The sequence below is a fragment of the Cydia fagiglandana genome, chromosome 13 (assembly GCF_963556715.1).
Source record: "Cydia fagiglandana chromosome 13, ilCydFagi1.1, whole genome shotgun sequence".
Taxonomy (NCBI): domain Eukaryota; kingdom Metazoa; phylum Arthropoda; class Insecta; order Lepidoptera; family Tortricidae; genus Cydia; species Cydia fagiglandana.
The window spans coordinates 15,339,906-15,365,584 of NC_085944.1; the positions used below are offsets into that span (position 1 = coordinate 15,339,906).

The 25,679-nt window shown below is 36.6% G+C and overlaps 1 protein-coding gene across 1 annotated transcript in view; it reads right to left on the bottom strand.

Annotated features, from left to right (window-relative positions):
- Nucleotides 1-25,679, bottom strand: part of LOC134669902 (fibroblast growth factor receptor 4-like) — a 107,415-nt gene that overhangs the window by 11,479 nt on the left and 70,257 nt on the right. The window contains exons 4-5 of the mRNA XM_063527518.1: nucleotides 3,209-3,278; nucleotides 1,644-1,782 (exon numbers count right to left, since the gene is read on the bottom strand). Coding sequence (XP_063383588.1) covers nucleotides 1,644-1,782; nucleotides 3,209-3,278 — 209 coding nt within the window. The remainder of the gene's footprint in view (nucleotides 1-1,643; nucleotides 1,783-3,208; nucleotides 3,279-25,679) is intronic.

Genomic DNA, 25,679 nt, shown 5'->3' on the forward strand with positions numbered 1-25,679 from the left:
CTATCAGCGGGGCAAGACAGACTGCCTTATTCGAAGTTTAAGATACGTCAATTAATAGATTTAGAAACGATATGGATTAGATGTGTCAGTGTCAAAAGTGACGTTTGTTTGAGGAAATGTTACATTTGACACTGACATATCTAATCCATATCTTTCCGAGATCTATTAACTGACCGATTATTTATTGACGTATCTTAAAGTTCGAATTGGGCCGGAACACTTTGTATAGTCCTCATATTGTTCGTCTTGTTTTGCTAGGGCAAAATAAACTATGTTGGTCTTACCCCATCTTGCCTTATCTTATTTATTGCAAAGACATATCTTAGGTCTTAAAAATGTTGCTTAACAGCAAAAAACCGGACTAGTGCGAGTCTGACTCACCCACCGAGGGTCTTTTTAGTATTTGTTGTTATAGCGGCAACAGAACTACATCATTTGTGAAAATTTCAACTGTCTATCTATCACGGTTCATGATATACAGCCTGGTGACAGACAGACTGCGCTGCGCTGCGCTGCTGAGAGCGCTGGTGGCCTAGCTTTAAGAGCGTGCGACTTGCAATCCGGAGGTCGCGGGTTCAAACCCCGGCTCGTACCAATGAGTTTTTCGGAACTTATGTACGAAATATCATTTGATATTTACCAGTCGCTTTTCGGTGAAGGAAAACATCGTGAGGAAACCTGCATACATCTGCGAAGAAATTCACAGGTGTATGTGAAGTCCCCAATCCGCATTGGGCTAGCGTGGGGACTATAGCCCAAGCCCTCTCGCGCTCGAGAGGAGGCCTGTGCCCAGCAGTGGGACGTATATAGGCTGAGATGATGATGATGACAGACAGACGGACAGGCGGACAGTGGAGTCTTAGTAATAGGCTCCCGTTTTTACCCTTTGGGTACGGTACCCTAAAAATCGCCAATGAAACGTGTCAATAAACAAAATTAAATGATGGTCATGTCTGTCGTCTGCAAGTACTTACCGGTCCATCGCACGTGTGAAACTTTCCTTTCCTAGACGATTATTGTTTTACGTAATACTTTTCTTCAATTTTACAAACTGGTTGAGCTGGCGATGGCGATGAAACCAGAAAATTGACAACTTGTTATTAAATTTAGCACGCCTTGTTGGCGAAATTGTAGTTTCTTTTCTATTCATTATTTCGCTTAAAGTGCTTGCTAAAAATATGCTTTCTTGCATGCGGGTTTCACTACATGCGGGTTTTGCGTTTTACGAAACCAACAGTCCGCAATGTAACTAAAATCGTATGCGAGTTCGAGCGCCGTCTAAATCAGCCCTTATCAGGCGTGGCTCACTCCGCGATTTCGTAGTTTTGCTACAGGTAGCTAAAAGTACATCCGTTCCATCCCAATTTTGGGGAAAGCCATAAGCCGCGCGTGGCGCTGTCGCCACCTAGCGGCCATATCTGTGCTGATCGTAACAGACGCGTTTTGTTAGCGAGTGAGTCTTCTGTACCTAGTACTATTATTTATTCTGTGTCCTTATGCAGTACTCGCCTGGGGCATCTTGGCTGTTACAGCGACATGAACGCGCCCGAAGGCCCCGCTTCTTATTAGAGCGCCCAGATGCACACGGGAGCGGGACACTCCCCATTCGTCGACTAACTATAATAGTCCCTACAATAGTGTACCTGTGAGCATCTTGACTGCTACAGTGATGGTCTCCCCACCCTTGGCAGCTAGCTGAGCGACGTGGACACGCCCGAAGGCCCCGCTTCCTATCAGAGCGCCCAGATGGACACGCGAGCGGGACACTTCCCATTCGTCGACCTGAAAAAGGTATTCGGGTTAAAAACTTTTTATAGTACAGTCGGTTATGGCAACGTGGGTACTTAAGTTGGGGTTGGGGCACCGACCATACCTATGTTTTGTATTAAGGTTAAGGTTCCTATGGACATCATAAAATAAATAAACTTTTCTCAACAACAAGTCAACTTTTCTTGCTGGACCGTTAAAAGGCATGTTCATTAGCGTCTTTTCTTAACTTTTACGATTGCTCTAGTAAAATGTACACTGAGAGAAAAGTACAACAAAAATACACTTAGAATTACAAAAATAAACTTAAGCCGGGGACAAGAAGAGTTTACTAATAGGAACAAATTGACTTTTGCAATTTCTATTACTTAGTTCTTGCAATTTCTATTATCTGTTTGTTGAAATTATACTTATTTGGGATTACTGAGCTGTTTTTAGAAATAAATAAACTTTACAGAAATAGTGAAACGTCCATAATTATTACTAAAACTTCATTTTTTCCAGTACAGAAATGTTTTTTAATTCCTGGTGATGATTTTTCTCTCAGTGTACCTAAATCCTCAACTTTTATGTTGTCTGTAGGAAAGACGCGCCGCGCCCTTTTTTCGGAACGTTTTTGACCCATTTGCTTGAAACGGCCAAATTTTTTTGTCGCGATTTCGGGGTTGGGCCCATAGTAAAAGCTGTTCAGTATAGTAGCAAAACTTCCCTGGCAACTGGAATGCAGCATATCTTTTAGCCACCGAGTATATTGCACTATTATTTATTTCAGTTTATAATGCTATAGTATTCTTTATTCGTACGGCACCTTTATAGTTTCTAATTAGCCTGCTCAGTCCCATACTTTGTATTTTACACCCATGTATTGGTAATTCATAGGTTCACACAGTAATACGTTCTCTTTTCCCTGACCCCGCGGCAAAATGGCATCTGATGGACATTTCAATTCTAGACCAACGACTCCAAAGTAATTAATATATACGAATTTGATCCTGCGTGTGCGTCTTAGCTTGATAGAGATTTCAACATAGGTAGGTATCTGAGTAATAAAACTACTTGCGACAAGGATGTCGATTCTATTTTAATAAATTGATATGGTTTTGAACTGGTTTTGACACGGCTTTGACGATCGTCTTGGTGATTGGCGCGCATCTCACGTACGACATTTTCCTTTAGACATTTTCCATGTCAGATAAAACGTCAGTCCATACAATGTGTATGACCATTGGTCGTGGAGTTTCTTTTTGAATATATTTTTTTAATTTAATTACTAATACTCCGTTTTTTCTGTGACAAATATATAAAATCTCTTTTTTATAACTCTTATGAGGTCTTACGTTAATCGTCTGCGGGGCCAGTATCATATGGGAATCGGAAACACATCGAATACCTAAAATTCGAATACGCTTGTTAGTTGTGTTGAAGGTGAATGTTAACTTACTTGTACATCTTTCATAACGTAAAGCGGACTCTCTTCCATCTGTCCTCTCCTTAGTGGAAACTCACTGTTTCTGTAACAAGAGGAAAACTGGCTCAAACATATGTTAGAAAAAGGTCTCTTCTGTGGACAATATAATAGGTAAAATTTAACGACTTGTACAGATATCATGTTTGCCGTATTTGAGTCCCAAGTCCTGAAAATATGTAGGTAGGTATCCCGCCTGAAAGGTTGCATTGTAAAAATTAGCTTTTTGCGATGTCTACAGAAAAGACGCGAGCGAGTTATGATATAAAATAAAATGCGCATGACCCAACTAGGTCCAAAATAAGGCAAGGCTTCTAAACCGGTGATCATGGGTTCAAAATATGACTCGAATATTAATAAGTAAATTATTTACTATGTTAGACCAAGAAAAGTCTGCAACAATTTTGATAGCATACGCAGTGCAAGTGTTATTTATACGTCATAATTTCATAGAAGTTTGACGTTTAAAATAACACATGCACTGCGTGTGCTATCAAAATCGTTGCAGTTGCAGACTTGTATTATGCGTTAAAGGGAGCAACTGATATTGCTATCTCATTCTACCGCATGGCTGCGTCCCTTTGAGTGGCCGGCGTTGGCCCATCAACCCATCATGTAGAGGAGCCATAACTCTACATAATTTAGACTAATTCCAATATGGCTTAGTTTTCAGTCAGGGCTTTTTGTCTATCTTTATCTTTATCAAGTATAAATATTAAAAGTCAACATCAACATTAATAATACTCATGTATATTTTGTTGCTCATTATAGTAAATTGCGTAGGTTCTTCTAGAGTGAGATGCAGTTTACGCCACACTCGAGATAGCGCGTACGCACGCAACGTTGCGACGTATAGTGACGTTACATCGACTATCGATATCGATGTTTTAAGGGCTCGACAAGGGCTTTCCACTAAAATCTCGTATTTCGAGCTCCACCGTCACCAAAAACCTAATTTAAATATATATCTCTAAAACTTCAATTTACGGAAACTGCCCTAAGTACTTGGATTACCTACATATAACAAACAGTTATATTGAGTAGCTAATTGTTAGCTTTTGGTTATCAGTATTATATTAATGCTGTCATTTAATTAATTAACTAGGGATGCTCACACATTGACAAAAAATATATGTATAAGAAATCAAATTTTAATAACGAATCTTGCACCTACTCAGTAAACATCTTAATCAATCTAAACTATAAAATATCAATTTTATCTAACTTTATGTATGAATAAATCCTAACCTTAAAACGAATCATGTTACATCTCCGCAAACACCAGACAGATTATCGATATAATTGACCTGTCATCACAACACTAAAGGTCATGTGTCACAGGTCGACTCGCGCGCCGATCGATGTTCTAACCGGTGTGACGCAAGCCTTACGTAACGTGCCTTACCAGCCGGCCGTTCTCAGACAAAACAAACTTGTTAAACTGTAGCTTACGCTAATTTAAACTGTAACGCAATCGCATAAGGTGTATAAATCAGAAAATACCCGTAAAATAAAGTTTGTAAAAATATAATAAAACAAACACATATACGTCACACGCGTGTTATTCGCGGTATTTTGAACTCTAAAGACACGCAGTTAAGGTACACAGATCTAAAACCGCATGCAAATCTAAGATGGTGAAACTACAAATTTATTTACAGTTATGTAGAGCTTTTGTTATTTAAATTTGAACTTTATACGGACGGCATAAGTTTCATGTGTGTAGTTTTTGGATTACAGGTAGAAAGTAGTAGTGTGACCAGCTGATGTTCTCATCGCCGGTACAGTTACGCCGGTCGGCTTTTGTTTCGACAACAGTCTGTTTCCTTTTTGAATTAAAATATGTATACAGTTGAGGTGTGTCAATACAGCCAGCGGCCGATATAAACGCGCGGACCCAAGCAAGAATCGTCTATACATTTGTATGTTTGTGTGTTATAATTGTACCAAATTATTGGTACAATTGGATGGTCGCATGGTATTGTGAAAAATAATGAGATTCGCTACGACTGCTGCGAGTCATAAAATAACATATCAAAACAAATGAAACAAATTTAGATTTTTAAATCTGAATTTAGCTCCTATATTATAACACGTCATACTTGTGGAAACAAACTTATTTTATTCAGCGTTCTGTTTAACCAGAAATCGGATTTTAGGGAGCAATATTAAATGACAGCTGGGGAGTTCCTATAATGATAAACTTAATCATTGATGTTTTTCCCACGTAAGTACTAGTTTTTACTCCCAAGTTTTGTTTGTAAAAATGTAATTGTATAAAATAAAGGCAATCAAGGGGGAATCATGGGCAATCTCCCATTCAAGGGGGAGGCCTATGTTCAGCAGTGGACGTCTTATGGCTGAGATGATGATGATGATGATGATGATAAAATAAAAGTTTGACTAAACAAAATAAAAACTTAAAACTCTAAATTGCTTTAAAAGGATTTTTAAAATTTCTCTTATCGTTGAGTTTTTCCTCGAGTGCGTCTATTCGAATAACTAGGTATCCTGTTATGGTACCTATTTCTTGTTTGCTAGCTATATTTTAAGGTGTTATGCTTTATGGCACATTGTAATCTACTTTCAATGTCTGTTTCATTTCCATACAAAACTAGTAACAGTAGTAACGATCACTAGTAATAGGAAAAGCATCGATAATTGACTTTATCGATATAGGAAACTCCCTACCTGTCACTTAATTCTAGTTACTTAGCCTTTATAAGATAGTGTGAAACATAAAACGGCAATAAATCATTAAGCGTTTTAGTAATAGCAATGCAACATAGCATTGCAACTGGGAATCAATCTAAGCCATAAATAAGTCTTGTAACCCGAGACCGCTTGGACATAAACCCGGTTTCAAAATGTATTAACTGTACTAAGGGTCACATAGGAGTTACTGCTTTTTGGAAGTAAGACTTGGGTTGACGCTGCGCGGACGATCCTAATGCCCTTCTCTCGGTTCTTAAGGTTCTCGGTTCTTTATTTCAAATATTTCATACAAATTTGAAAAATGTATCACGTCACAAAATATTTTTGGGGAAGGAATTACGTTTATTTCCTACGCGTTTGTGTGGTTACCAATCCTCAACGGAGCGGCAGCTGACGTTTTCGAAGCTCCATCACATGTCCCGCACAGAGGAAATGACTGGCGCAATATGGCTTGGGAGCCATGAAATCTCAATCAAAGACCCTGGTCTGTAATTGAAATTTCATCATATCCGTAATAAAATAAGATTGAAGTAAGTAGTTATTTACATCAATGTTTAATCGGCGATACGAGTAGTATGAAATTACGATTTTATCTATAGCGGTAAAAGCTCAGTAAATGTTCATTACTTACAGCTAAATATATTATTCAATTTATTATAATTTTGCATACCAAGTAATATTGCAACCAATAAATTCTTGAAAGGAAAAATAACAATCCTTAACGCCAATTCGAACTTACGTTCCAATATCAAAATGATATAATTTGGTTATCATTCGCCCGAGCGTCTCGCTTGCGCCAATTATTAGTGTCCGACCAAAACATGTTCTTTTGCCGAAACCGAAACCGAATGTTTGGCTATAGCTCTAGTATTGGCCGAAACCGAAACCGAGACTTGTTAAAATCCTTGAAAAAATTTCATAAAACCACTTTTATACACACATTGCCACGATAGTCCAGTGGTGCCCTCATTAAGAGAATTGTGTGAGAATTGTGTTGAACCAATTCATTTCTGTAATTTCTGCGTAGGTATATTAATATTATTGTCCTACTTGTTCCACAACTTTTTGTCTTTGTCACATACATAGTTTAGTTTTATGTTTCATAGAATGAAATACCATATCGTAAGTTTTGGCCCGGCCGAAAGATTCGGCCGTTTTTGGCTGAAACCGGAACTACAGCCCAAACATGATTTATTGGCCGAAACTGGCCGAAACCGAAACCGAATCTTCGGTCGGACACTATCAATTATACGAGCGAAATGGTGATATCCCTTATCAATTAAACATAATTATCAGCAAGTGCTAAAAGATTTCCAGTTCTCCTTCTGCGAGTAGGTCGAGGTTTGACGCGAAGAGCCTTAAGTACCTAGATCTAGATCGGATGCGCCGGAGCCACTCACTTGCCCTTTGACATTACTTGCTGTTTTTGGAAAGGACTTTAACAAGTTATAGACTAATGGCGATTGATTCGTACAGTCAGCAGCAGAAGTTGCTAAGCGGGCGAAGTGTTCAAAATGATCTCGACTTTATTGTTAAGAGAATAGCGTGACAAGGTAATTTTGAACACCTCGCCCGCTTAGCAACTTCTGCTGCTGACTGTATGTAAAATAAATAACATAATCTGTGCCTACAGATAATTACCACCTCAATATTTTGGTTCCGAAAACATTTCTTCTAATCATTTAAATGTTATTAGCACGAAATATAATTACAAATAATGCCTAATGTCATAAACAGAGACAACTGGGTACAAGTGGTCCAAAGAGAAAATTAAAGTAAGCTAATTAAGGTAAAATTTGACTTAAAACTTGTGTCTAAAATAATGTGAAACTTGACAATGACACATAGTATTATATTTGTATAACAGTATGTTTACTGCGTTTAAATTAGGTAGATTACTGCAAATCTTGAAAGCCCAGAACATAGAACGTACTTGAAAGTTACATTAGGAAGAAAGCTTTATGAGCACTATAACGAGTACTATTAGCAAAGTCATTAGTAATCACATATTATGCTCATTATTGCCAAAGCATAATTGCCATATGTTCGTTAAATACTCTCTAAAGCAGTGGTTCTTAACCTGGGGGTAATTACCCCCGTGGGGGTAAAACTGGTATTTTACGGGGGTAATAAGCTAACCTAATATAACAATACAACAAACGTACACGTTTTATTTTTTATTACCATTGGGAGGAGGGGTAAAATCAGGTTCCCTAGTTAGTCATAGGGGTGACCGGACTGAAAAGGTTAAGAACCACTGCTCTAAAGTTTAACATAATGTAATAAGTTATACAACATTGTTTTCGGAAGTTATATCTAAGGTAAATTGATTCCTTCTAAATCAAGATTATTGACAAGGAAATTAATAGGTAATGATTGCTGTAGTGAAGTAAGAATATAATTATTTTCACCACACCAGCTCGGAAAGGCTTACTTTGCATTTCAAATACTGAAAGCAAAGTTGCATTTTATTCACATGTGAGGCAAAGTAATCAAACGCAAATTTTCGATTTGTTTTCTTATGTTTGCTGGTAGAATTGACTTTTAAATGATGATTTTGGATGATAAATATTCTTTTGGATTGGATTTGATTTGGTCTGATTTTGTTTGATATTTTACATTTAATATTTGCTTCGGGTTGGTGTGGAGAAAAATTTTGTGTTTCACTCGGGGGCAAATTTTGTTTAATTCAATTCGTGCTTTGAAATCCTCCCAACGCTCAAGATTCCATTTTTCGAACCACTCGCTACGCTCGTGATTAAATATTGGAATGTTTCGCTTGCTCGGGTATCAATATTAGCACGAGCGGTTAAACAACAACTTTGCCCCCTTGTAAAACAAATAACTATTAATATCCTCCTGTAGCTTGTACCGACCGGTAAATTGTAACGACTCCGTTTTGGTCTGGCCCCAATGATGCGTTATACCGTAAAAGGTGCTACTGGTACCGTGACGCAATACGCATTTATGTAAGCAATATTGGGAGTATAGGGTCAATATGGTAGATGATTTATCACATTATGCTGCACCGATTATAAAGATGACGTTATTAAGCTTTTACGAAGTTTGAGGTCACCGCATGAATATGCAATTTTATTTGTACCTATTTAATTTGCACCGCGGTCAGCATTACCAAAGAGCTGTTGATTGTAATGTTTGGAATAGAGAGGTAAAGACAAAAAAAATGTGCCCCTTATTTGACAGCTAACCCAGATGGTGGTGAGCTATATGTTTTATGGTCACTGTATTGTTAAACGTCAACTTTTGACATTCAGAGTTAGGTGCGGAATAATGACTACCATAGGTATTACATAAAACTTTACGGCCACATATGAGTTAATAAATGCGAGGAAGATGATGAGGTGCATAGGGCCTGGCCCGAAAATCGAACAACGAGTTTTCGTTAGCTGCCTCTCTATCACACTTGTATATTCGAGCAAGAAGTATATAACAAATTTACAATTTTCGCGGTAGGCCCGGACGAAGACTCATCTGAAAAAAGCGGCCACGCTCCCATAATATGCTAGAACAGAAGCGCCTTTATGTCGTTAAACTAAGAGTTGTCTTTAACGCTTCTTACAATTGAGGCACACGAGGTGAACTATCTGTACTCTTGGTATACATCATGAGGCCTTTAACATCTTGACAGATGATTTGTGCAGCGTCTGTAAGCGAGGAACAACGTCTCTCGTGGATGTATAGGCCAATGCGGGACCGGCATTGCGACCGAATTTGTGGCAGCTGAAGTAAGTAACATCAGGTGGATTGTGCTTCTTTGCGTGTTTTCGGCCACCTTCTTTTCGTTTCGGTCTTGAAACCAAGCGTTGTTGTGAATTGGTATACTTACATACAAACGTGAATTTCGTACAGATGAATGTGCAACATCGTTTTAATTCTGTCTGCTTGCTCGTCTGTCCACGCGTTCTTTACCGGCGGCGAGAGTCAAAGAAAAGCAATCTCGATCGCGTTTACATTTACAACAGACAAGTTGGTAATAACGACTGTCGATATGCATATTCAATTGACATATTATGTAAAACGGGTCACTCTCGTATGTTAAGTCGAAAATCGCTCGACATGTTCATATTCCATTGACGCTGCAGTGTTCCTCTAGAGTGGTGCTTCGAACCGCAATTCTTTAATTTTTTTTGCGAATCCTACATTGAGTTTTGAAACGGTTACATTTTTTAACCAATTATATGTCAAAGACATGCCTACCTACCTAATTATATTATACCTAAAATAGACTTTTTTCCAAAGTAGGTATTTAATAACAGCGCTTGTTAGTGACACTGGTAGAAAGCCCCGGTTGTAAAATCGAGCATTACAAAAAGGGATTTAAGACCTATGTCTTACAATATTACATTATATTATATAATGCGTTTAGAACCTGAAATATGGGTTATCTAATGCCATCTACATTCTACAACAAAGAAACGCACCATGACCAGTCTGTCCAGTTCATTGTAAAAATGTCTCTGCAATTAAAGAATAGCCTCAGGAGTCCTCAGTTCGTGCATCTTGCCAAGACTTGCCGAGCGGATTTAACAACCGTATAATGTACAGAAACTTCAAGTGACTTTACTGCTTGTGTTGCCAATTAAGCAAGCTAGAAGCTCGATTTAGCAACTTTTGAAATGACAGGAAGTTGCCAGTCTGACAACTTTTTATCCTTATATTTAAGCAATCATAAAATATATTCAATATTTAAGTTGACTAAACCTAAGAACTGTAATGGGTAATGTATACATATACAAATTATACATAATATATATACACTTTAAGTGTCCGATTATTCAGTTACCATTTAACTCGCCCGATAACCATTCCAACGAATTAAGGTATGAAATGACACGAGAGAATCATGTTACCACGGAATAAATCCTATCTGTCATCACTATGCTTAGCATACAAACACGTTAACCTGGCAACTTCATTTCCATTGAAATTTTTTCACCTGAACATTTTAGCAACTTTTCGCCTCTCGTCTGGCATCTTTTAAGATATCGACTTGGCAACACTTCCTTTAAGATGGTAAAGACGACTTGTGAATTTTAAAATACACGATTATTGGCCAGACATCCGACATTGTGTAACCGCTTTCTACAGCCGCGTCTTTGACAAGTTATTTCGTTTGTCACGACTCGTACATACAAATTGTATGTATGTTAATTAAATGATTCGGCAAATGTTTGCAGTAGACTAATTATATTTGTTCATTCATTGATCAAAAATTACCCCGCGCTTGTCAAAATTTACGAGATATACAGAGGGTCTATTTGATTTATCAAAATAACATGTGAAGATGACGATTTCTTATTTACCCAATATTGTACAGCCGACGTCAAAGATATGTTTACACTTTTGCACCTTACTCCTTTGTGATAAGGGGAAAATTGTAAACATATATTTGACGTCGACTGTATTTAAATTTACACAGTTATAGACATAAATAAGCATAACATTTTTGAAAAAGTTTGTAAAAATGTGATGTTATTAAAAGTGCAGATTTGTAGGAACATTGTTAGTATTTATTTCACTGTTATGAACAATAATCATTTAGAATAATTGTTATACTTAATTTAGAATAATTTTATGGGATTGTATGGACTAGGAATATTTTTTCTTAACATTGAAAATTAAACTTTTTTTGTACTTACTTTACTTACAAATGTACTGCTCATTTATGAAAAACATTATTGTATTTTATGGTTAACAGACATAGACGGCTTGTGCTTAGTGTAAAACCATAATTGAAGTTATGTGCCGTTAGAAGTAGCATACATAATATTACTTTGATTTAGTACCTAAGTAAAAACAATGCAATGAGCTTTCTACGTGCCTTACCTTACGTAAGTTCAGACGGAGATGAAACTGTATATTAGAAGACTTTATCACTAATGTAATAAGGTTTGAAATAGGTCAGTTAACTGTTGTCAATGTTACTCTACTCTCTGGATACCTACTCTCACTAACCGTAAGCTTGAGGTTTGTCAAAGTAGCTATTAAATACAGGATGTCCCAGAAATCGACGTCAAGCCGTAAACGGATGATAGACCAAGTCATAACAGTTATCATAAAAATACAAAAAAAAATCCAACTCATGTTTTTTAAAAATTATGGTCACTTTAAAAATTCACTAAAAAATCCACACCCTGTAATGGTTCTTTAACTCTTGTTACTACAAATTCCATAATTTATTCTAATTTTTTTATTATTGTGTAATCTTGAATAATTACAGGGTGTGGATTTTTTTTTTGTATTTTTATGATAACTGTTATGACTTGGTCTATCATCCGTTTACGGCTTGACGTCGAATTCTGGGACACCCTGTATATATTGTCCGTGTACAAAGTGCCAAAATATGTACAGCTTGGCAAAAAAGAGTAGAAATTAAAAATTAGCGACACTGTAGCGTCGTCCCTTTCAAACCAATATATATAAGAAAACGGGACGACACTACAGTGTTGCAACTTTTTAATTTCTACTCTTTTTTGCCAAGCCGTATATGTCGGCGGCCGATCGTAAGATCAGGCATATCATGAAATTCCTAGGCATATCGTGAAACGTGAAAATCTTTGACTCGTTCCCTAAGTCGACGGAGCCCCGCTACGCGGAGCTCCTATTTCTGGGCAGTTTGCCCTTCGGGCATCTGAAGCAACCTAACGAACCTATCTTACCTATACTTATATTGGTTTAATGTGACTATCCTCAAAACAATACACACAGGAACATTGCGATCTGCCTGATCTTACGATCGCCCGCCGACATATACACGACCTCATTGCCCAGAGAAATATGAGCGACCAATAGTCAGATATTTATGAGTACCTTGGCTGTACCGATTTAACTGATGGCGATTGAAATTCGATTCGATCTGTATGTCCGTTCCGTGTTACGGCATAGGTGGACATGATCAGATATCTATTGTGATTTATTGAACAAGTTTTTGACATGTTACACGTCAATACGAGATAACATGCGGTCAATACAACAGAACATATAGATATAATAAACTTTCTCCCATTATCCCTACTTACCTATAATTTAATTATATATGTATTTGGAATTTACCCAAGTTTAATACATAATGTATGATCTCTTACATATTCCTACTCATTAGTTACGACAGTCCTAGAGGCGTATTTCGATTTAGAAAATATTATGATATGTTGATTGGAGACTGATCTCAGAGTAGGTATCTGCAGTATCTATGTACCTATATACCCATGGACGAGAAAGTGACACAAAAAGAACAATAATGATCAAATAAACATTTTAAAAATCTAAACATGCCTTCGAACCCCCACGGGTTTACTCACGGTGGAAAAATGAAGTAATGTTTTTCGAGATTAAATATTATATATATAGCCCACAGTCTCTCTTTCTTTAGTCGGTGATTTTTACGATGTTTTTAATTGTTATAATTTTTGGCTATTATCGTAATCGTAAATAACTTCTTAACTAGATATTTATCTTAAAAGAATAACTTCAATTTCTAACAATAAGCCCTTTTATTACCTCTAGATATAATTATAACACAATAGAATTTGCAAAACTTTGCAAATTACCCTCAAAAGTGGCCCTATGTTTAAAATTCATTTATGTTACCTACATGTTCATCTTTGGGTCACAGTCTTACATATGTAGGGCAAACCTTGGCCATTCGGTGATACGTAGTTATTCGGTGATAGTCAGTTTTATTGTCTTTTAGCCGAGTTACCCGGTAGGTAATTTTATTGCTTAAAACAATGTTTAAGAGATACCATGGATGTGACTAATGTGGTGTAATATGGTTTCAAGTAATATAATTACCAGGTAACGCGGATAAAACACATTACAACTGACTATTACCGGATAACCAAGTATCACCGAATAGCCAAGGTTTGCCCTACCAAATTTAACTTACTTGATTCAGTAGTTTTTGAGCAAATAGGCTGTGAAAGACGGACATACAGGTGCAGGAGTGATCCTTTTAGTGTTCCCTTTTTTCCTTTTAAGATTCGGAATCCTAAAAATGCCATCAACTATCAATTTCCTAATCAAGTTAGTTCGTACATGAACAAGTGATTGCCGACTCCTTTCTCTCAAGATGACAAGACATTTAATCCATCTTTAGATCTGATCTGAGTGGGTTTGATGGAATGCACGGACCGTGTCCAGATTATATATCAGAAACTGGTGACGGCCGTTGCGTAACACTGAAATTCGAGATGGATCTTAACTTAACCTACCATGCTGAAAACCTGTCCTTATGCTGTATCTCTGAATAGGTACTAATAATTACTTTGGTAAGTATAAAATAAAATTAAAGTAAGAACAAAAGATAATGAGCACCGTAAAACATCGTGCTATTGAAAATGTAGGAAGTACACAATCCTTAGAAACAAGACATTGTAGCATCCAAATACTTATATTTTAAAATTATGAGGGATGAATGCTACATAGGCAAAATAATGTTAGGGATGAATGTTGATGGACGGAGTGCGGATGGTAGACCCAAAAAACGATGAATGGATTGTGTGAAGGAAGATACCAGAAAGAAAGGAGTGAGTGCTGAGGTAACGAAAGACAGAGGAGAATCGAAGAGAAAAACATGTTGTGCCGACCCCACATAACGTGGGATAAGGGCAGGGAGAAGAAGAGACTTATAATTTTAAAATCGCTCAACTATTGATTTGATTATTAATAAAATCATTTAACAATTAATGGCGGTCTTTGGTGTCGGAGGCCAAGATCCACTTCGGGTCGTTGCGCCACAGCAGTAAGTAAGTAGTAACTATTAATTTGATTATTTATATTATTGGTTATACAGACATTCGAAATAATAATTCCTTGAAAACAAATATAGTCATGATAAAAATCAAAGCTCATTACTAAAGTTCTACATGCCACGCTAACAATAACATTTTGAAAGGTTCGCAATTTGTGCCGGAAAACTCTATTAGATTGAACAACATTTGTTACGCATTATTTATGTCCTCATAATATATTTATACGGTAGGTACGACCTCAATAACTTCCCTTGGCTTCTGTATACTTCTAAGTTACTTACCTACTTATTATTATTTGCAATACCGGTCAGGACATAAGTAGGTACATACATAATATATATGATTGATGACAAACGTCCCAACTTACTACTTATAGTCCAAAAGCTCTCAACTTCTCAGCTACTTTTGTTGCTGACTGTACCTACTTGCATAAAAAATAAAATTATACTTTAACAAAACAAAGAGAGACTCAACTAAGTAAAAACAAGCCTTACTGCCGTATTCGAACTTCAAGATATTCACAAGAGACGACACGTACTAGATCCATTCTAGAAACGTTATAGTTTAGATATCAACTAGTTCTCTTTTGCAGCGCAATTCGGGCAACCAATGTCACTTTTACGTTAGATAGAGTAAGATATCTATTAGATGTGAATTAGATCTCTAAGTCATATCCTGTGGAAATCGTTCAAGAGTATCTCCAGAATTGCATACGTCAAATTTGACAGGTTAGATCTTAAACATATCGTTATCATATCTTGGTGATGTCTAAAAGATGCATGTCTAATAGAAGTCTATTTCATAATCCGAATTGGACCGTTAATTAGTATAAAACAATAAGTACGCCAGTCTGCGCGAGATAACACCGCGTACTACGTAAATGTAAAGGAATAAAACTAAAGAAAATTTATTAAAACCCGACTATATAGTTATTAAAATAACACAAAAGAGACAAACAAAATAATTAATGTCAAAATAATTCATGTGTAACCCATTCACGCAATGGTGCAAATAGTTGTATTAAACCCTCCTATACTATGTACGTGTGTAAAAACATATTTTACACCCTTTCAACTCGATAATCATCTCACAATTAATTGTTATAATTACATAACCGAGTTCATTATACGAAATCCGGAAAAAACATAACTCATACTATGGATATCCGGATTGTGACAATGCGTCATACACGCTATGAGAACCAGCGTCTTCCCATTCATTGACAAAGGCGTCACGCTATTCAAGATTTATGTGAAATGGAACCTTATGTGTAAGGCTGTATGGTTGAATTTACAGTTTAGATGTTTAAGTGAGATACGTCGAAGTGATCGGTGGTATTGTGGTAGTAGATCAATGTCTGTCGAACAATGTGACGAATTTAAAACAATTTCTGGAGTTAATTTTGTATTATGTTTTGTTGGCAAAAGTTGTCTTGTGTCTTTTGAAGATATCGTCAATTCGTCTAGCGATGTCAGTCAACTCGATTACAAAATATATTGGCGTAGTCTAGTACAAAAAGTGAAGAGTATAGTTTTTTTATTCCACTGTTACTAGCAAATTTGATTTGCCAGACGATACATTGATTAGGATTTTGTCAAGATTTAAAAAACAAGCATATTTATTATAAGATTGTACTTACCTAAAACAATTTTCAACGTGGCTAAAAATATACCTACAGCTTAAATACTTAAATCTATTAAACAATTAAGACGCCGTCGTAGTTACATGAAAAAAAAACTAAATAAATATTAAGTATCACAAAATGTTTTACAAACAAATTAACAAAAAGTGAAAAAAACTAATCTTGTTGCCAAAACGAAACATTTAACATTATTAGATTAACTATTAATTTGTATATTTATGTTGGTTTTATGAATAAAAATGATTATGATGATTATATAATTCATTTCATTTACATGGAATTATCTCGTCAAATTTATGCGTTACAAGATGCGCTGACGCGACGGCTGACATCGTGTATAATTTATTCATTATTTGACTAGTCGTAGTTCATTTCCAGTACTTAAAATGCATATTAAAGTATATCCAAAATTACGTAAAAGATCGCATATTTACATAGATGATTAACTTTTAAGATTTATCGCCGTATTTAACTAACGTAAACAGAAGTTAATAATTATAAGGCCCTGTGAGTATTATTACAAATCATCATAGAATTATTAAGTCAACCGTCAATAATATTAAGAACAAGAACAACTTCGAAATAAGCTATGATTTTGAAAGATTTTGTCATAAGTAGTTTTAATTAAGTACCTGTTTAAATATTTTTTACAGCGGTATACTTACTGTTGAAACTGGCAAATAACTACAAGATTACAATCATTTTCTAGTTGGTAAGCGTTAAAGTAACGTACATATGAGTACATAAGTGTTGCTAAAGTATGAAGTGCTTATGGTTTTATTAATATATGCCATTTTCATAATTTTACTACCCCGCTTTCGAAGTTAATCCGTAGGTACCTTTATATTACAAAGTACCTACCTCAGAAGCCTGATTCGATACAGTATCCTTTAGGGAGTCGTCACAAATTCATTGGCCTCTGTAACTGTCACAAAATTTAGAGCAAAGGATAAAATAGCTTATTATGGCCCCGACAGTATCATGAATACTGACATTACTTTGATGGAATGACGTTTTTACTGATAGTGTAGGGATAGTCATGAAGGAATGACGGCAAGTAATGAAGTTTATTTTAATAATTTCCTTCAGTATTGGAGTTATGTCAAAGTAATGATACTAGAAATGACATTACTACTGACAGTGAATTGATTAGAATGATGGAATCAGAAATGACAGAAAGAATGATGGACGATAATGAAGTTATTAAACTTTTTTAATATTTTTGAAGTAATGTCAAAATAATGACATTATACTGATAGTGAGTGGACGCATCATTCCAATCCCTCATTCCGTCATTTAAAGTACTTGTGAAGAAGGTTGTATATATGACAACTTTAAATCAACCAAATAATGTTCCCGGAAAATAGCCAGATGTGTGTAAGTATGATAATATTAATAATTCTCGACTGCTTAGCGAGGATAAAAATATGTGTAATAAGATTTCCTTTCAGGGGCTGAACCAAGTCACGATCTTTTATGGAAAACGCCAAACGAGACTTCAGTCACTTACGGCCCAGTTATTTTTGTATTACTTAAGGCCTGTCCAGAAGAGAACAATTTTCCACCAATCTGATTAAATTGACCGAACAAATCAGGTGGTGCGGACGCAAACGCCAATTTGGCCACTTTCACCAATTTTAGATTTGTGGTGATATTTGTCCGCTCTAAATTTAAGAAAAGGCCCCAAACGCGAATACTAGCGTCACGAATTGGTATTCTTACGTCCGCACCCCATTTTATCGGTAATATCGGTCATAATCGGGGAACCAAATTGGCGTTTGCGTCCGCACGGCCTGATTTGATCGGACAATTTAACTCACATTATAGACGGGTCTAACACAAACACAAACTGTGTCGAAACGTCGGTAAATCAAGGTAATTGAAAATAATTCGCGTTAGACCCGTCTATAATGTGAGTTAATATGTATTCAAAACGCGAAAGTTTAAAATATTATATTACGGACAATTTAAATCAAATTGTCTGCGTCTGGACACGCCTTTACCTCACAACCACTCAACCGCCAAAGCAATATTTCTCAAATCCACAAGGGCTCTCTAAACAGCCTCTACTCACTGGTTTTGTAATAATAAAATATCACCGATGACATCCATAATACAGCTCGTTAAGTTTCGTTCTTTCGACAATAAACGGCCTGATTCGAACTTCAAGATACGTCAAATAGTAATATTAATATTTATGAATAGTAATATTTTGACGTATCTTAAAGTCCAGTTGGAAGTATTACTGAATCGCGATTAGAAAGGGATTGAGATAGCTGTCAATCCATATTGATTTTGACGTAAGTGTATGGAAATCTGTTATTTCTAATCCCTTTCTGATCGCGGCATGATAATAATTCCAGATACGATATGGATTAGACATGCCAGTGTCAAAAGTGCCGCTTCGAACTTCGAACAAAAACGTCACTTTTGACACTGACATATCTATGATGATGGAACTAGTGCCTACGCTAATTCTCGGAATTAGTTGTCAAGCGGACCCCAGCCATGAGCCGTGGCAAAATGCTGGGACAATGCGTGGAAGATGATATCCAATCCATATCGTATCTGGACGTATCTTAAAGTTCGAAATACTTCGAATCGGGCCGACAATGTAATGAGTGTTACGTGGGTTGAACGACCTTTAATAACCATTAACTTCATTAAAGGTTTCCTTATGTCATACTGACTGACATGTATAAGCTTTTGCTTGGAAATTATGTAATGGGTATTGTGAGGCAACAAACAAGGGTTGCTTAGTGAGTTATTTATGCCGGGAAGGTGGAGTCCGTCCAAGTTAAATTTGCACCGATCTGGCAGCGATCAGTGTGACAGCGCCACTATAATCACCACGCATTCATAGGAATTTAACAGTTATGGTAAAGGTGACAGTCCATTTCCAACGACAGCTGCACTACTGTTCATTTTACTATGGAAATTGACAATGACAGCGACGCGTTCAGTACCGGTAGTACAGCTGCGGTTAGAAATGGAATGTTACCATAACGCTCCCACACTGTCGCTTAGATGACAGTATAGTTAGCTTAGATGGAGTCTATGGTTTGTGAAGAAATTATTACATTTAAGGGCTGGTTGCTGAAAATATTATTATACATTAAGCCATACTCCTAAATTAAAGACGTTTTAAGAAAGGGCCATGCGAGGGTTATGTAAAACAACGCAGCGTTGGCGCTGCTACGACGCAACGCTTGCGACGACGCGACGCTTGCGACGACGCGACGCTTGCGACGACGCGACGCTTGCGACGACGCGACGCTTGCGACGACGCGACGCTTGCGACGAGACAGCGAGACGCAACGCTCCAGTGGGGCCCCTCTCTAAGTGACCATAGTGTTGCGTGAACCTTATGGTTCACATGATTTCGATTACAAGCAGAATTTTGAATTCAGGAAAAACTGAACACTTTTTAGCCCCGCCCTTCCCTACTTAAGACGGCGTCACTTTATTTAAGTAACAAATTTAATTAAAGCCTGTAACTATGCCGTAAATCGTGGCTCCAAGTTTCCAAGATAAAAGGGAAACCCATCTCATTATCACTTTTAATTACGAAACTTACGATTTTAATCGTAAAGTTTTTTCGTTCCGTACCGTACCTACCTATTGTTTCCCAAAAAGTTTATGTCATAATGTATTGTTTGTCCGCATTTTTGTTAGTCACAATTTGTTTTTCTCAGAAACGCGTAACTTTTGTGTAACAAACCTAACCTAACATGTAGGTTTCTTTTATGGCATTCTATAGGATAACCTTACGAAAATCCTGAAAAGTCAACGGTTTAAGTGCAAATATGACACACAATACATTATGACTTAAAACTTTATGTTAAACAAAGTAACTCCTTAAAAATACCTAAAAAACCGGGCAAGTGCGAGTCAAACACGCGCACGAAGGGTTCCGTACCATAATGCAAAAAAAGGCAAAAAAAAAACGGTCACTCATTCAAGTACTGACCCCGCCCGACGTTGCTTAACTTCGGTCAAAAATCACGTCTGTTGTATGGGAGCCCCACTTAAATCTTTATTTTATTCTGTTTTTAGTATTTGTTGTTATAGCGGCAACAGAAATACATCATCTGTGAAAATTTCAACTGTCTAGCTATCACGGTTCGTGAGATACAGCCTGGTGACAGACGGACGGACGGACGGACGGACGGACAGCAGAGTCTTAGTAATAGGGTCCCGTTTTACCCTTTGGGTACGGAACCCTAATAAAAACTAAATTAAATACGAAAAATAAACCTAAGTGATGCATAAATAAAATTAACTTAAAAATACTTATGTAGGTACGTAGGACTCTTGCCCCGAGCAAAATAAACTGTTTCCCTTACGTAACCTTACTTGATTTGTTTTTATTTACAACCGACTTGGATCCGAAGGCCGTATGAAATTGAACAGCAGGCACATTACGTACAAACATGAATAGTCCTTGCTCGATAAGAATAAACACAGAAGTTGTCAGGGCTACTACTACTACGGCGTCAAGCTATTAACATAAACAAACACAGAAGATGCTTGCTTTCTACAATCGTGTTCCGGACACGTGGGTCGGTGAACTTTGTCAATGGTAAACTATTGACAGTATTGACTAACTGCTGTTAAACGTGGTAGTAAAGTCTGTTCTACGTGCTACACGTTAGCAAAATTTTTAGGTAATTATTATTTTATAATATGAGACCGAGCGTTGCTCGGAAAACATATAAAAACTCAAAAATGCGCGTTTTCCCAGAGATACCTAAGACCTAGCTAGACCGATTTTTCGCCTCCAAAAACGGGGGTTTGCTATATGTGGATATAGCAAATTTCATCGACATCGTGAGAGCCGTTTCCGAGTTCCCCGGAATATATAGATAAACAATAATAAAATATATAAATAAACATACAAGAATTGCTCAATTCAAGATATAAGATAAAAGCCACTATTGTTGGCAACCTAAATCTGTTTTCTGTAGATACCTCAAAACAACTCAATTAATCCAACATCTCTCAACTATGATCCAAAGCTAATATGTTGGTTTAGCTTGGTGTCAATATTATCTAGACACGCAATAGCGTCATATAATAATACAGAAACCCACGTATCAGTAGACACGGAGCTTAGAAAACCCCTACCTACACTGAATTATTTTCGTCTAACGTAATTCCTTATTATGTAATTTTATTAGTGAGACAAAGTCGCACATCCATACATAACGCATGAACAAACATATATGAGACACGTGTAAGCCAATACCGTATCTAATCTCTTTTTAGCGTACACTCTCACTCTCAATCAAAACGTGACTGGTATAGTACCGGTAAGTACATTTCAGACCTGTAAGTATTGGAATTTGAACTTAAAACCGTGTGTCGTTGCGTTCATTTTTCTTTTAACGAATTTTGAGCACTAATTTTAAGATGTAAGCACACGTATGTAACATGAAATTAAACCTTATTAGGCTTCCGTTATGGTTGTTTTTTGTTAAAATTGGTATTCGGAACCTGTTTCTCTACAGGTTCCTCGGATCGGAAACAATTTAAATATGTCGTAACATCCCGTTGTAGTATGTAATAATTGATAGTGCTTTTATCTGATCACGTCACTACGCCCCTGATACATTATTTATATTATGTCCTGTCCTGTGTGTGTATATTATCTCGTGATCAACAAGTCTCATATTCGCTATGTGCACGACTGGTGCTGCCCTCATTTTGTCGGACTTTCTACGTTAAATCTTATGGAGTAAAATTAGTTCTTGGGGCTGCCGCTAGTACTAATGTCGGACATTCCATAAGATGGTATGCACCCACTTGCCAGAATTTCATTTGCCATAATTTCACTTGCCATAATAGTCAACAGCCATTATATTGTTTCCCATAATTACATATGCAATACTTATTGTTTACTATATAAGTCACGTGCCAGAAACTTTGTTTCCCATAAAATCAATTTCAATAATATCGTTTGTCATCATCATTGTAAGCCATAATTATCACTAGCCATAACATAATTTTTTTACAGAAACCAAATGCTACTAGAAAAATGGGTTAGGTTAGGTTTGATCTGCGACCCTTACAGAAAAGTAATGCTACTGGAAAAGTGGGTTAGGTTAGGTTTGAACTGCGACCCTTACAGAAAAGAAATGCTACTGGAAAAGTGGGTTAGGTTAGGTTTGAATTGCGACCCTTACAGAAACCAAATGCTACTAGAAAAATGGGTTAGGTTAGGTTTGAACTGCGACCCTTACAGAAAAGAAATGCTATCAGAAAAGTGGGTTAGGTTAGGTTTGAATTGCGACCCTTACAGAAAAGAAATACCACTGGAAAAGTGGGTTATGTGAGGTTAAATATTCTATTAAATAGTATTATTACAATTAATAATATGGACAACAACACGTATGGCACTCGTACGTTCTGGAATCTAATAATCGGGTAAACAAAGAGTATGTCACATCATTTTTATGGTAAACAAACAATTCGGGCAAATGAAATTCGGGCAAATAAAATTCGGGCATATGAGTATTATTTTATATAATTTTCGGGCAAACAATAGACAACCCCATAAGATTACCTGTGTTTGTGACGATCAGCGCCACTTCCCCCTCCACCGACTTTGCACCTTCCCAATACCCTCGTAAGACCCAAGTCAATTTTTGCGCTTTTGAATTTGGAACTTTCTTTTATTAAGTACTGTAAGAGTTCAAAACTCGAATTTAATTTGTACTTGTACAAGTACGCGGGGACTTACGAGGATACCATACATGAAAATACAAAGTATGTTACATAATACATATATGCAACTTGTGAAAAAAGTAACATTTATGTGCAAAGCTAATCTACTGCGCTATTTTGCTTAGGGCCACTTGCACCATCGCACTAACCCGGGGTTAAGCGGTTTAATCGTCAACCATGATAACTCCAGGTTTAACCGGTTAATCCAGGGTTAGTGGAATGGTGCAAGTGGCGCTTAGAGTAGTACCTAAGATTTCTAGGTATGTTACGAAGTACGAATTCAAAAATCATCAATCACTCAGACATTACATAAGTCCATTAATATCAAATCACCGCTCAATGTATATAATTACAATTAATTGTTAACGATGAACTGAATTATTCAATTAATTTGCTTCGCGAACTTTGACCTTAAAACAAAAACAACCTATCACCATACTGGTACTCTGGTTATGCTCGACTTTTTGGCCCGTAACGAACGCTAGTGTGGGATCTCATTGTTTCTGCTGAATTGGAATCAGTTATTACAGCAATCTAATTACCTAATAGTTTCGCAGGTTCACATAATCTTAAGCTAATCGTTTGCGATAATCTAAGGAAGTTAGATTTAGAATTTTCTTAGGTCATTGAAATAACCCCCATTTGATTTATTTCAGATAACGCCAATGTATACATTGTGAAGAAAGACTTAATGACATGACAACGGGAAAATAGGAGCGAAAATGGAAAATGTGTTCATTTGATAATCAACCAGCTACTTATTTACTAATGTTCCCGCCTGATACATTGAATAAATTTCTGAAAAATGCAGGAAATTTCTATACCTATAACTATACTCTGGCAAGCCAAATTTGTCAGCAGAAATAAAAGCCCGGAATTCATAATTTGTATGGGAGAATTGGGAGATCGATCCTTCCAACCTATGTTTCTCAACGAGTCTACCATATTTCCACGTACCACCTGGAGGCGCACAGTCAACAAAGAGGTGGCACCCGCTGGCCTCGACTGGAAGAAAGTCGAAGAGACAGCGCAGGATCGACAATAGTGGAGAACCCTTCTGAGAGCCCTATGACCCTGATGAGGGATAACAGGATACCATCATCATCATCATCATCATCATCATCATCATCATCATCATCTACTAAATTTTAGACAAAGTATTATGCCTCGTACAGAAACTTCTTATATTTTTAAAATAAAACAAGTGCTGTAATAAATAATATAATAAAGGTAAATTTTTAACTTTTAATGTAATTCTCGGCGTTTATGAAAAAAAACAGTTTAAAGCTGGAGCTCTGTAACGACTTTGCAATGCATTCGCATTAAGTACCTCTTAAACGGTGTTACACTTGCAGAAAGTCAAGCAATTAAAACTCTTACGTGACCTTAATAGCTCTTACGTGAGAGTTTATACAAATTATAGTAATAAACTGTATGCCTTTAACATGTCCTGTAGTGTTTTCCCTCTCCATTCAAAAGCCAACTTTATTGTAGGGCAAGAAGATTGTTTTTGCAGTATCTCAGTATTGAAATATACGACGTTATAGAAGTTATGAGGCATTTGTTGTGTGCATTGTCTAACCTAGTCGAGACTATTGTCGTGAGAAAAAATTAAGGTAAATGTAGTGTAGACTCATTTTTAGTGTGAAATGTTTAGAATACGAAAATATGTCTGGCCTCTTTAGTTTGTTGGTATTTTGTAATTTGTAATTTGCGAGTCTGAGAATTTTATAATTGTTAGATTAGGTATTATGACATAGTTTGATTATAAAGTTGCAAAATTCCTTAATTTTCCTTAATTCCTTAAATTCCAAATCTGATCTGACGGAATTTATTTTATACCTACCTAGTTAGATGGTCTTTTTATTTTTTCTGTTAAAAAGAGTCCTTAACCTTCAGCTTCGATATAAATTGATTGATACGAAAAAAATAAATCCAAAATAAATGTGTCGCTTAACTTCACACTCGGCCAAATCCATTCGACTCTCTCGTCAAATATATACCCTGTTACCTTTTCTTAGTACCAAAATCGCTTAATCTAACCGATGGATTTACCCGAGTTTGAGGCACTATTAGGCACACATTAACAGAACTTGAAAATAGGAAAATTTCCCTCTTGCATCATAAAACCCCGAAGTAATCATATGCTACACTCGACTTGTCAATTTACTCAAACAAACATCGAAGAATCACTCAAACGACACAAAAGAGAATTTCACTTTCGTATTATACACATTTCTTAGCAAATATTACGAGACAGCTTTCCAACGTATACGTTAACTCAATAATGATATGCCCAAACACGATCACAGGAATTACGAAAGTCTCGTTATAAATATTCAGTAAATAATTTAAAACCGTTGACCGGTTTCCGCCTGCCATTATGCAATAATCATTGTTGTGATCCACTTTTACACGTTTTAACGCGTTTAAAGGACTCGAAATGTCAAGGTAGTGAAATTGTGGAAATTACGGATAAGTTTTGCAATGGATATTTAGCGAAACTCTTATAGGTGTCGTAAGGCGAGATGGTTTCAGTGGTTACGCAAGAGGTCAGAATCCAGGTTACGTAACCCGTGTCGCCCACATG